This window comes from Hylobates moloch, unplaced genomic scaffold, assembly GCF_009828535.3.
Source record: "Hylobates moloch isolate HMO894 unplaced genomic scaffold, HMol_V3 SCAFFOLD_15, whole genome shotgun sequence".
Classification (NCBI taxonomy): Eukaryota; Metazoa; Chordata; class Mammalia; order Primates; family Hylobatidae; genus Hylobates; species Hylobates moloch.
The window spans coordinates 81,144,543-81,157,897 of NW_026652290.1; the positions used below are offsets into that span (position 1 = coordinate 81,144,543).

General features: G+C 43.1%; 1 protein-coding gene and 1 non-coding gene across 2 annotated transcripts in view; one reads left to right on the forward strand and one right to left on the reverse strand.

The window, feature by feature from the left end:
- The window catches only part of LRPPRC (leucine rich pentatricopeptide repeat containing), a 113,412-nt gene extending 107,897 nt beyond the window's left edge, over positions 1–5,515 (forward strand). Inside the window, exons 37-38 of the mRNA XM_032177990.2 lie at positions 3,393–3,535; positions 4,610–5,515. Of these exons, the coding sequence (XP_032033881.1) occupies positions 3,393–3,535; positions 4,610–4,666 (200 nt within the window). The 3' untranslated portion in view covers positions 4,667–5,515. The remainder of the gene's footprint in view (positions 1–3,392; positions 3,536–4,609) is intronic.
- On the reverse strand, positions 578–684 carry LOC116484441 (U6 spliceosomal RNA). Its single transcript, XR_004252598.1, has one exon. It is a non-coding gene; the product is annotated as a U6 spliceosomal RNA (small nuclear RNA).
- Positions 5,516–13,355: the final 7,840 nt, after the last annotated feature.

Here is a 13,355-nt window from a genome sequence, read left to right on the forward strand (position 1 = left end):
TCTCTGTAGTATGCGATTTTGTCTGTTAGCATTTTATCCGCAATTGAACGTCTTTTCAAAATTGGAGTCAGTATTCTCAAACCATACCATTGCTTTATTAACTAAATTTATGTCATATTCTAAATCCTTTGTTGTCATCTCAACAGTGTTCACAGCATGTTTACCAAGAGTAGATTCCTTCTCAAGAAACCACTTTCTTTGGTCATCCATAGGAAACAGCTTCTCATCATGTTAAGTTTGACCATGAGATTGCAGCAATTCAGTCACATCTTCAGGCTCCACTTCTCCTTCTAGTTGTCTTGCTGTTTCCACCACATCTGCAGCAATTTCCTCCACAGAAATCTTGAGACCCTCAAAGGGATTCATCCATGAGGGTTGGAATCAGCTTCTCCCAAACTCCTGTTAGTGTTGATATTTTGACCTCCTGTCAATTAGAAATGTTCTTAATGGCATCTAGAATGGTGAACCCTCCCAGAAGGTTTTCAGTTTACTTTGCCCAGATCCATCAGAAGAATCACTGTGTGGGCTATAGCCTTATGAAACATGTCTGATTTTTTTTTTTTTTTAATTTTATCTTTAAAACATGGAATGCTTTACACATTTGCGTGTCATCTTTGTGCAGGGGCCATGCTAATCTTCTCTGTATCATTTCAATTTTAGTATATGTGTTGCCAAAGTGAGCCCAAAATGTGTAAGACTTGAAAGTCAAGATTACTCCTTGATCTATGGGCTGCAGAATGGATGTTATAGTAGGGCACCTGAGAACAACATTAATCTCCCTGTATATCTCCTTCAGAGCTCTTGGGTGACCAGGTGCATTATCACTGAGCAGTAATATTTTGAAAGGAATCTTTTTTTTCCTGAGCAGTAGGTCTCTACAGCAGGCTTTAAATACTCAGTAAACCACGTATAAACATCCGTGCTGTCCTCCAGGCTTTGTTGTTCCATTTATAGAACACAGGCAGAATAAATTTAGCATAATTCTTAAGGGCCCTAGGATTTGGGAATGGTAAGTGAGCTTTGGCTTCAACTTAAAGTCACCAGCTGCATTAGCCATTGAAAATAGAGTCAGCCTGTCCTTCGAAGCTTTGAAACCAGGCATTGGCTTTTCCTCTCTAGCTATGAAAGTCTTAGATGACATCTTCTAATATAAGACTGTTTTATCTACATTGAGTATCTGTCGTTTAGTGTAGCCGCCTTCATCAGTGGTCTTAGCTAGATTTTCTGGATAACCTGCGGTAGCTTCTGCATCAGCATTTGCTGCTTCACCTTGGACTTTCATGTCATGGAGGTGGCTTCTTTCCTTAAACCTCATGAACCAGCCTCTGCTAGTATTAGGGCCTTGCACTGGATTAGGCTTTGGCTTTTAAGGGAATGTTGTGGCTGGTTTGATCTTCTATTTGGACCAATAAAACTTTCTCCATGTCACTAGTAAGGCTGTGTCAGTTTCTTATCATTTGTGTGTTCAGTGAAGTAGCACTTTTAATTTCCTTCAAGGACTTTTCCTTTGCATTCACAACTGGCTGTTCCACGCAAGAAGCCTAGCTTTCAGCCTATCTCAGCTTTTGACATGCCTTCCTCAGTAAGCTAAGCTTAATCAATCATTTATCGCTTCTGATGTAAATGAGAGATGTATGACTCTTTCTTTCACTTGAACACTTAGAGGCTATAATAGGGTTTTTAATTGGCCTAATTTCAATGTTGTGTCTCAGAGAATAGGGAGGCCTGAGTAGAGGAAGACGGGAGAATTACTAGTCAAGCATCGCAGTCAGAACACATTTCTCAAGTTTGCCATCTTCCATGTGTGTGGTTCGTAGCATCCCCAAATTACAATAGTAACATCAAAGATCACTGGTCACAGATCACCATAACAGATATAACAATAATGAAAAAGGTTGAAATATTCCAAGAATTACCAGAATGTGACACAGAGACACAAAGTAAGCACACACTGTTGGAAAAATGGCATTGATAGACTTGCCCAAGGCAGGGTTACTATAAACCTTCAATTTGTAAATAACACAACATCTGTAAAGTGCATTAAAGCCAAGGTATGCCTGTAATGTGAAATAGTGTCAAGCGCATAAATCTGTATGTGTTACTACTAAATTAGGTAATCCATCTTGGGAGGAAGGTAGAAAATCAAGAAGAAAGGCAAGATGCCAGAATTTTCGGAGCAGCTTCCTAGAAAATAGAGCTTGAGCCATTAAAGGGTTCCGCTCCTTAGGGAGGGGAATAAAGGATTTACACAAGAAGTTGACTTCATGGAAACAGCAAAGATGTGTTCCAACTCCACTAAGAGCTGATGAGTCATTCACCCTCATTCCACTTTGGGAGACTCTTTGATTACTGAACTTCTCACGTCTGTCTTAGGGGTTCCCCTGGTGCTGCTGGAGTTGCGGTTGACTATATTAGAGTCAGTGTAGGGCAGGGGTTTATTTGGTGCTTAGATGCTAACAATCTAATGCAAAATTAAAGAGTTGAATTACCCGCAGTAATTGTTAGCAGAGCCCTTACCATCTCGATGGTAAACTAAATAATTTCCACAAATCAGCCACAAGTAGAGAGCCAGCCAAATTTGGCTCCTAATGTATTTCATCATTCACTTAAGTGAAACTAGCATAACTTGTTAATGTCTCCTTATAGGTTTTGTTTTTGTTTTTTGAGACGGTGTCTCGCTCTGTCGCCCAGGCTGGAGTGCAGTGGCACCATCTCGGCTCACTGCAAGCTCCACCTCCCGGGTTCACGCCATTGTCCTGCCTCAGCCTCCCAAGTAGCTGGGACTACAGATGCCCACCACCACGCCCGGCTAATTTTTTGTATTTTTAGTACAGACAGGGTTTCACCGTGTTAGCTGTGTGTATCATTATCGCTAACTCCATATTTGTTTATTTTACAATAGAAAAATGAAAAGCTTTTTTGGTGTTGAGCTGATGATCTTGGTGTTGATGTAGATTTCTACATAATTGACATGTCCCTCTCCACAACAGTCCCTGGATTATCTTGATTTCAAAGTGGTTTTAAGCCAAAGGGGATTGAATGGTGTGTATTATAACTGAGGACTTCACTTTGTGGTCACTTGAACTATCATAGGTCTTCAAAGTAATGTAATAACTTAAGTGAATGGTACCATTAATATTATTCTAAAGGCCTTTAAATGTAGCCATATTTGTCATCTTCTTCTCCTTCAAAGTGAGTGATGCTGAATGAGGGATGTAGAGAAGTGAGGGAGATGGTAGACTCTGAATGTGGCTTCTTACTGAAAGTAGGTAAGTGTTCATTTGCCATGGGATGGAGGGACCCAGCCGTCCCTGAGTGGCTAAGTGTTTTAGTGAAAAGAGTAAGATAGGTTGTCTTTATCTCTGATTAATACATTTTTTTCTTTATGTCAGTCTCAGAGAAAGATGTCACATCTGCTAAAGCACTGTATGAACGATTGACTGCAAAGAATACAAAATTGGATGATCTGTTTCTAAAGCGTTATGCATCTTTGCTGAAGAATGCTGGAGAGCCTGTCCCTTTCATTGAACCCCCTGTGAGTATTTCTTAATTAAGGGGAAAAAATACCTCTACAGATTTATGTACGCTTCATAACAATGTGTAAGAAAATCAGTTGAAGACTTAATTACATGAGGATTAGATCTCTGTGAAGAACCCTCAGGGGATGGCTTGAGGGACTGAGCAGCGTGCCTTGGCTGCGGCAGTGGGAGAACATAGCTCTCTGGGGCCACAGTTTAAAATACAAGGTCTGTCTCAGACCTTCAGCTATAGGCATGGATTTATCATGTCCTTGGGGCAGTTCTCTCATCATTCCAACTTGAAATAGGATTTAATGGCCTGTAGTTCAACAGCCAGGCATATTTTATCAGTGGTAATTACTTGTTCATTCATATGAGTTGGTTTTTATTTCTTCATGTAGGAAATTTTTTTTTTTTTTTTTTTTTTTGAGATGGAGTCTCGCTCTGTTGCCCAGGCTGGAGTGCAATGGTGCGGTCTTGGCTCACTGCAGCCTCCGCCTCCCAGGTCCAAGCGATTCTCCTGCCTCAGCCTCCCAAGTAGCTGGGATTACAGGGGCCTGCCACCATGCCTGGCACATTTTTGTATTTTTAGTAGAGATGGGGTTTCACCATGTTGGCCACACTGGTCTTGAACTGCTGACCTTGTGATCTGCCCACCTCGGCCTCCCAAAGTGCTGGGATTACAGGCGTGAGCCACTGTGCCCAGCCTGTTTTCTTTAATAAGAGAAATCACATATGCACAATTCCTTTTTGTTGTGTCATTGAACTGAGAGTCACTACACCATGTTTATTTCCAACACCTCAGCCTTCCATATCCATACCTCCATATGTGCATGTACACACATGCGTGCACATACACATGTATACACACACACACCCTACCTCCTGCTGCTAGATTTAACTCTGAAACCCGAGGCCCTTGAACTTGTGATTTCATGAAACAAGGAAGGAGTACTGAAGCTTGAGGGGCAGCATCTTCCATGGGCCCAGCAGTCTTAGCTACCAGTTGGTAGTGTTTTACGATTTTTTAAGTTTTGTACCATCACCTCTTGCTGGTATCTCTAACTTCCCTCTTTTTTTCTCCTTAACAGGAAAGCTTTGAATTTTATGCACAGAAGCTAAGAAAATTGAGGGAAAACTCCTCCTGAAATAAGCAGGCGATACTTTGTTTTGTATATATTTGTGATTCTGTGTCTACATGTTATTTTGAAGTATATTTGAGGGAAAAATAAATGAAAATTTTCTTTATGTACTTTATGTGTGATACATGTTCAAAGTCTTACTGATCATAACTCTGTGCACTTGGTTATTGGACATTTTTGGAGTTTTTTTCTCTGGCAAAAATTGATACCGTTTTCTTCAATGCTGCTGTGCAAAGCCATCCTTTTTCAGGATTCTTCCCCTAATTGGCTCTTTGGTTTCCCTGCTCTGATTCATGTATGTCATTAAAATGTTATTCCTTTATTTAAGATTCGCTTATTAGTCTGCTGTTTCTCTGAAAAATTTTAGAGCTAGGTATAGTGATCGTGAACTTTCTAACGCATAGTATTCTGCAATACAGCAATTCCTTACATGTGTGAAGTCCTGCATAACTTTTGAATTTTGTTAAATGTTGGCACTAGGAGTCATCAGATCTAGCCTTCATCATTTTCCAGTGAGAAGCAGAGACCCAAAGGGCCTGTCACTTGTGCTTGGTCAGGAGGCTGTCTGTCATGCCTGGAGGCTCTTTGGCACACTTCCTCATCTTTCCCTTCTGCCACCGTGGCTTCAAGCACCTCTGTTCACAGAGTGTCTCTGAAATTGAATCTCAGTCATGACTTATCCCGAAGTAGAGCGATGTGTTTCCTCTCATTATAGTTTCAGGATTTTGTCAGCACAAGCTCTGCCCTAGGCTTGTTACTTTATACTCATATCCTGAAAAGATGTGATTTCATTTATGAAGGGGTAAAATATTGGTTTGTATTATTGTTTGAAATAAAAGTGATCCCTATATTGAATCTCATGCCTGTTAATATCTACACTGTAAGTAGTGACTTAAAAAATTCTAAGATAGGTAGTCAAGAGAGTTTGCCATTATAAAAGGTATCTTCATATGGAATATTGACCTAACTGCAGATGAGGTAATTAATTACCGAAATGTTGAAAATGTTTTGAGAACTCTCCCCGTTTTGGGGTATTCCTTGTTCATTTGAATTTGGTGACTCCCTACTGTTCCAGTTTCAGTGCCAACTTGGGTCACACTGTTCACATCAGGGGACGTAGGCGGGCGTCTTGCAACTTATGCTGTTGACCTTCTGTCTTGTGGAACTCTCTCTCCTGCATCTGCTAACTACCCGTAGATGGTGCGAGAGGGAGGGTTGATGGCGGGAAGCTAGGAAGTAGATGTCATCATGGTATTAGCCAGGCTTTTACTTCAACTCTTTTTGTGGCATTAGATTTAAGGAAGCAGGGGGCGTGGCCAACATTGAGTCTTGGCCCAGTGGACATAGTACGGCTTTCCCTTGAGCACTGCCCAGGTGCAGGACCTGCACATGTTACAGGTTTGCCAAAGCCTCTTTTTTTTTTTTTTTTTTTTTTTTGAGATAGATAGATAGAGTCTTGCTCTGTTGCTTAAGCCAGAGTGCAGTGGTGCAATCTCAGCTCACTGCAACCTCCACCTCCTGGGTTCAAGTGATTCTCGTGCCTCAGCCTCCCAAGTAGCTGGGATTACAGGCTTGCGCCACCATGCTCAGCTCATTTTTGTATAGTAAAGATGGAGTTTCACCATGTTGGCCAGGTTGGTCTCGAACTCCTGGTCTCAAGTGATCCTCCCCCTGCCCTCGCTTCAGCCTCCCAAAGTGCTGGGATTACAGGTGTGAGCGACCACGCCTGGCCAAGAGGCTCACTCCTGTCTTTAGTGATTGCACTGAAGCAGGCCTCATTTTTTGCAGTCATGCTAACCACAAGTTAGTCAACATTCACTAACTGACATTCATTAAAATAGGTCTCCAAGGTGAGGCATAACGTTGGGGTGTAATCGATTTCACAGTCATCTTTGGGGAAACTGAAAGTACCATCTCATTTGCATGAAGTGACTCCACACTGGCCCTGTATATGGACTCTGATAAAATGTGAGTGTAGTACAGAGGAAATAGGTAAGACCCCCTTATCTAGCCCCCTCAACAGCGGGGCGGGGTGGGTGGGGAGTGTTACAAAGGACTAGCTATTCGAATATCTTTTGTATTGCTTCCCCTATTGAATATAAATATTTGAAGTATAATAACTATACTGTAGGTGGGCTTATGAGTGTTCTAAATATCTAATAGCTAAATTGAAATAAGTAGAAATATAGAGTAAAAAAATTTAGCAGCTTTCTGTAATATATTTACACTCAAATTATAAGCAGCTAATTCTAAGAAGATGTCACTGTAAACTATTGAGAACTATAGTATTTTATATATAATTATATGTTCATGTATTTGAACCCAATATAATTTTAACTGAAATGCTTTGAGTAAAGTATACTCTATCTGTGGGCTGCTGCCTTTTTTTTTTTTTTTCTTTTTTTTTTTTTTCTTTTTTAAACAGTCTCACTCTGTTGCCCGGCCTGGAGAGCAGTGGTGTGGTCACGGCTCACTGCAGTCTTGACCTCCCAGGCTCAGGTGATCCTCCCACCTCAGACTCCCAAGTAACCGAGACTACAGGTGCATGCCACCACAGCCAGCTAATTTTTTGTATTATTTTGAAGAAACGGCGTTTTGTCCAGTTGCCCAGGCTGGTCTTGAGCTCCTGGGCTCAAGCAGTTTGCCCACCTCGGCCTCCCAGAATGTTGGGATTACAGGCACGAGGCCCTGCACCCAACTAGCACCTTCATTTTTATTTTATCAAATGTTTGCACAAGTGCTTTAAGCCATTTCAAGACTTCAGTCTTAGAATTATAAATTAAAACTTAGGCAGGGACCTCCGTTATGGCTAGAATTTCCTTGTTAAATGGCCTATAGGTTGTATGTAGACAACTGACAAAAGTCACTGCTTACCTGTTTTAAGGACAGGCAGATAATTTGAGACTTCTGTGGGACAAAGTTGGCAAAAATTAGAAGGTAGAGCTTGGGTGTGTAGTAAATTGACACCTAAAATGAAGGAGGTTCTATCTGTGTCAGAGCATTTTACATCCTCATAGATGGCTGGGGCCCACCCACCTCACGGACAGGCCGCCTTCAGCACCTGCACCCTTTTTCCAGAATGCTGAGATCACTGTCAGTGTCTCCTCTGCCTCTTGGGCCCCTCACCCAGCATATCGTTCCCTTTCCAGGGCTTCCACGGCTGCTTGAGCAGAGCAGGTATCACACATACTATCTTCCACACAGATTCTTAACTCCACAGGGACCAGTTCTTGGTCTCGTTGCCTGTCCCCACACCTAGCATAATCCTGTCACAGTAAATCAAGCTGTCTGTAGTCAGTTCTGTGGGTTCTAAACACTGCACCTACTACTATGGGTCAGGCAGCCCTTTTACAATGAGAATTCACCGTGAGAAACCTAGGCTCACAGCAGTGAATTTGCCCAGAATCAACTTGGTAAGTTGCATGGCTAGGACTCTGACTAAAATCATTTACTTCCTATGAATAGGAAATGGAAGCAATCCGGTTTAAAGTTAAAGTCAAATTGGAATTGAAACTGTAAGAATATTCTAATTTAAAAAAAAAAAACAACCCTCACATTCACGTTAATACAAGTGTTCCCAGTTTCCAGACACCTTACACCGTAAGCCTATTTTCTTCCACTTAATTGAAGATCCAGTGCCTGGCATAATTGCTGAGTTTACGAGTTCCAGTAAATTATTAAGCAAGCTTTGTATTGCAAATTGTTCTCAGGACAATTTCTTTCTCAAATCTGCAATGTGTATACTCTGCACACTTTCTCATGTCCTTGAGCATAATTTTCATTTAATATTTGTCTTTCTGATGAACCAATATTTGTAGAATTTCTATAACCGAAAGCAACATTCCTGAAGGAGGGCCGAACTAATAGCTGCAGAGAGTACAAAATCACGGTAATTTATCGCTTTGCTATTGTACAATCATGCATGGGAGTGTTTCCATTAGAAATGTATCCTGCTTTCAGGCCCGCGGACTTTACAAAGCCCACATTATGCAGCCTTAGTACAAATAAAGAAAAGCTGCATTAGCAAATCGAAAATACGCACTTATCTTTTTCTTTTCTGCATGGAGGGGAAAAAAAAAATCAGGTCCAGGTAAAGCAAAAGTATTCAACCAGCTTCAGTCTTCCTGCCCTTGCACAGTTGTTTGGACAATGGTTGGCTGTTGAGATCTATCCTCAGAGAGTTCTCTAAAGTAGCGTCTTGTTTATTATTTATTTTTGAGACGGAGTCTCACTCTGTTGCCCAGGCTAGAGTGCAATGGTGCTATCTAGGCTCACTGCAACCTCCGCCTCCCGGGTTCTAGTGATTCTGCTGCGTCAGCCTCCTGAGTAGCTGGGACTACAGGCACTTGCCACTGTGCCTGGCTAATTTTGTATTTGGGATAGAGGTGGTGTTTCACTATGTTGCCCAGGCTGGTCTTGAACTCTTGACCTCAAGTGATCCACCCACCTTAGCCTCCCAAAGTGCTGAGATTACAGGCATGAGCCGCTGTGCCCAGCTGAAAGATTTTTAGCCTGGGTCAGTAGCACTTATTAGCAGTTTGGGGAAACAAGAATATTTCCAATTTTAAAGAGACAATCATACAAATGATGTGAGCACTATTACATAGAAAGCAGAGAAGTGTTTTTGAGTTGGTATGTGTTTAAGAATCTCAACCCACTGCTTAAACATTGTTTTAATTATTAGCTGCTACCACCACACGTGCTGCTGTTCCTAGTGCACCGGCAGAAAATGGGCTATGCTCCATCCGCCTGCCTGCCTACCCTGCTGAAGCTGCCTCAGAAGAGCTCATGTGATAAAGACAGAGGATGTTGCTCTGTACCCAGGCCACTTTAAATCAAGAACAAATCATTATCAAGTACGAATGACAGATGACTTGAAATCTAAATTATCTAGTGCGGGCTATTTGCAAATAAGGATGTCTGTTGTCTCTCAGGTGTGAGCATTGGATATATTTTGCAAACAAGCAAAGGCCAACCAACAAAATATTTCATCACTTTCCCCACATTCCAGTCCCTTGCACACCTCCTCAGGGCCTGTTTGGTGCTCCAGACCCCAAGGCCAGTTGGGCCAAAGGAAAGGGGTTTGTATGCTGTGCTAAGCCACTATGAGGAACCCCTGTTCCCAGGTCTGTTAACACTTTGATTTGACATAGATTTAAACATTTCTGTTGCTAGCTGTTTAATTTGGGATCAAGACAAGAGTGGAAGTAGAAGAAAACAAAAGTAAATGCGAGATCTACCTCTGTAGACTGGTTTAACTCAGGGCAAGATGACATCTTATATACTATTTATAGGAACGAGCAGATTTTTTTTTTTTAAATCAGGGAATATTTGAGCCAATATTGGTGATTATTTTCTGTTTAATTAAAATTCCCCACCAATAGCATAACTTGAAATTGGAGGGCTTAAAATGCAAATTTGAAAACCTTTACCAAGGCTCTGCAAACTACAGCCTCAGGTCAAATCTAGCAACCTGCCTGTTTTTGTAAATAATATTTTCTCAGAAGACAGCCACACCAGCTGTACATTACTATAGTCTACAGCTGCTCTCACACTGTAACAGCAGAGTTAAGTAATTGCAGCAGAGCCTATACGGCCCACAAAGTCCCAAATATTTACTATCTGACTCTTAACAGGAAAACTTTGCAAGCCATGCTTTCAATACTGACGAACAATCTCTACCCTTTCACAATGCAGGGCAGGGCTTGCTGAACAGCATGCATGCCTTGAGAGCCTTGGGGGTTTTTTTTTTTTTTTTGAGACAGAGTCTCGCTCTGTCACCCAGGCTGGAGTGCAGTGGCTCAATCTCGGCTCACTGCAACCTCTGCCTCCCGGATTCAAGCGATTCTCCTGCTTCAACCTCCCAAGTAGCTAGGACTACAGGCACGTACTACCATGCCCAGCTAATTTTTGTATTTTTAGTACAGACAGGGTGTTGCCATGTTGGCCAGAATGGTCGCCATCTCCTGACCTCGTAATCTGCCCTCCTCGGCCTCCCAAAGTGCTGGGATTACAGGCGTAAGCCACCGTGCCCGGGCGAGCCTTGGTTCTTTGTTTTCCTGGCCTCACAATGCCTTGAAGAGCATTTTAAACAAAACAGACCCATGGGATCAGAATCTCTGGGCAATGGGTCCACATCGGCTTTTGTTAAAGCTCCAGCATGGGCAACCAGGGTGGAGAACCACCGCTGTAGAAAAAACACAAATAAATGGCAGCTGCTATAGTTTCTCCAACCCTCCTGCCTTTGCACTTTGCCCTTTTCCCCCTTCAGCCCGGCATACAGAGCCACTGAGTTACCAAAACCCATTGTAGACCGAATGGTGAACTCACAAAGTCAGGTGATATATCTTAGTGGCTGTCAATCACTGCACATTAGAATTACCTGGGGAGTTGGGCCGGGCACGGTGGCTCACGCCTGTAATCCCAGCACTTTGGGAGGCCGAGGCGGGCGGATCATGAGGTCAGGAGATCGAGACCATCCTGGCTAAAACAGTGAAACCCCGTCTCTACTAAAAATACAAAAAAATTAGCCGGGCATGGTGGCAGGCGCCTGTAGTCCCAGCTACTTGGGAGGCTGAGGCAGGAGAATGGCGTGAACCCGGGAGGCGGAGCTTGCAGTGAGCCGAGATCGCGCCGCTGCACTCCAGCCTGGGCGACAGCGAGACTCCGTCTCAAAAAAAAAAAAAAAAAAAAAAGAATTACCTGGGGAGTTAAGGCAAGATACCAAGGTCCTCTTCATCCTTCCCCCTTCTGCATTCAGGCCTAACGCCATTAGGAAACCACAGTGACAGGGAGGTGGGGGGAAGCTGTGGTGGGCCAGGGGAGGGCGAGGAAGACAGCTGCAGACTCAGGGAAAGCTGGACATGGGAGTTAGAACCTGAGCAGGGTAGGCAGGATGTCCACACAGGGGAAGGTGTGGCAGTGTAGATGGGAGATCACTTACATGCAGGCGGTTAATCAAATGAGTAAATAACTTAAGGGTAATGGAAGCCAGGTTTCTCACAATTAGAGAAGAGGGAAGAACCGAGGATCAACTCTGTGATGCTGGATTGGAATTGGATGTTATCAGAGTAAACTCGTGTAGTTAGGTATGTACGTGCGCGCGCGCGCGCACACACACGCACACACACACACACACACACACACACACACACTCCCTAACTCTGTTCACTGAGACCCTGGCAGCAGAGATGTTCCAAAAGCAATGAGCATACTTATCACCAAAACCTTGGCTTCTAAATACCGTTTTCCACTAAGAGGAACCCAGATTCTCTGGAGAAACATCTGATTCCAGGGCTGGGATAGGAAAATATAAGATGAACCTGTGACACTGGGTGCAGCTGGTCACACCTGTAATCCCAACACTTTGGGAGGCCGAAGCAGGTGGATCACTTGAGGCCTAGAGTTCACAACCAGTCTGGCCAATATAGTGAAACACTGTCTTTACTAAAAATACAAAAATTAGCCAGGTGTGGTGGTGGGCACTGTTAATCCCAACTACTTGGGAGGCTGAGGCAAGGCAATCGCTTGAACCTGGGAGGCAGAGGTTGCAGTAAAGCTGTGATCGTTCCATTGCACTCCAGCCTGGGCCACGGAATGAGATTCTGTCTCAAAAAAAAAAAAAAAAAAAAGCCTGAAACTCTTGGTTGTTTCAGCCCTTAAAAGATGATGAGGACCTATCAAAAGGATGCAGAAGCCAGCTCGACGGGGTTCCCACTGGCCAAATCAGGGACAAGCTGAGCATCAGAATTAATCACAATAGTAAAGGGTTGTAATCCATTGGATACAATGAGAAACCACAAGTTTACATCAATCAAAATTTTAAAATCAATAAATGGAAAGTTTACGATTTACATAGTTTCAAAGTACCCACTTATAAAATGCTTATTAATTATAAAGGGAGGGAAAATAGTAACTTGGCTGTGGAGAAGCCTAGCAGACACCCCTTTAACCAAGTGATCAAAGTGAACATTGTTGGTGTGGGACAAGTTGAAATCATGTGCCTCCGGGCAGAACACAACATCACTTCTGTGATATTCCTGCCCAAAGTGTGTGACCTGAGCTTAATCATGAAAATACATCCGATAAACCCAAATTGAGAGACAGCCTTCAAAATTAAGTATCAAGGTCAAGAAAGTGAAGGAAAGTTGACGAACTGTTCCTAAACTGAAAGAGAACAAAGAGACTTGAGAACTAGATCCAAGGCTTGATTCTGATCTAGATCCCCTTGCTATGGAGGACACGATAGGACCTCCCAGTGAATCTCAAGAATGGGGTCTGCAGGTTGGATGGTGGCAACATGACCGTGCAAGCATCCTGAGTGTTGCAGGTGCTTTGGAAAACGGCAGCATGCTTGAATGTACACAGATCACCAGGGGGTCTTCTTAAGACGCAGACTGACTCATTGAGCCTGGGTGGGGCCTGAGGCTCATGGGACCTATCCAATCAGCTCCAACTGTGCCCATTCTGCTGGCCCAGCGATGGTACTTGGAGTAGCAAGGCTCTAGTGAACCTACGAAGAGTATTTGCTATTTGCCTCCCAAACACCCACCTTCCCCTTCTTTTGATCTAAACTCTAATTTTCCTTTGGGAACATCCTCTCCTGACCTCTGTGCACCTGTTTTGGGTCAGATAGTCCCCAACACTCAGGCATGAAGTGTGCACCCTGGGCCTCTGCCACCACATCCTCTGGCCA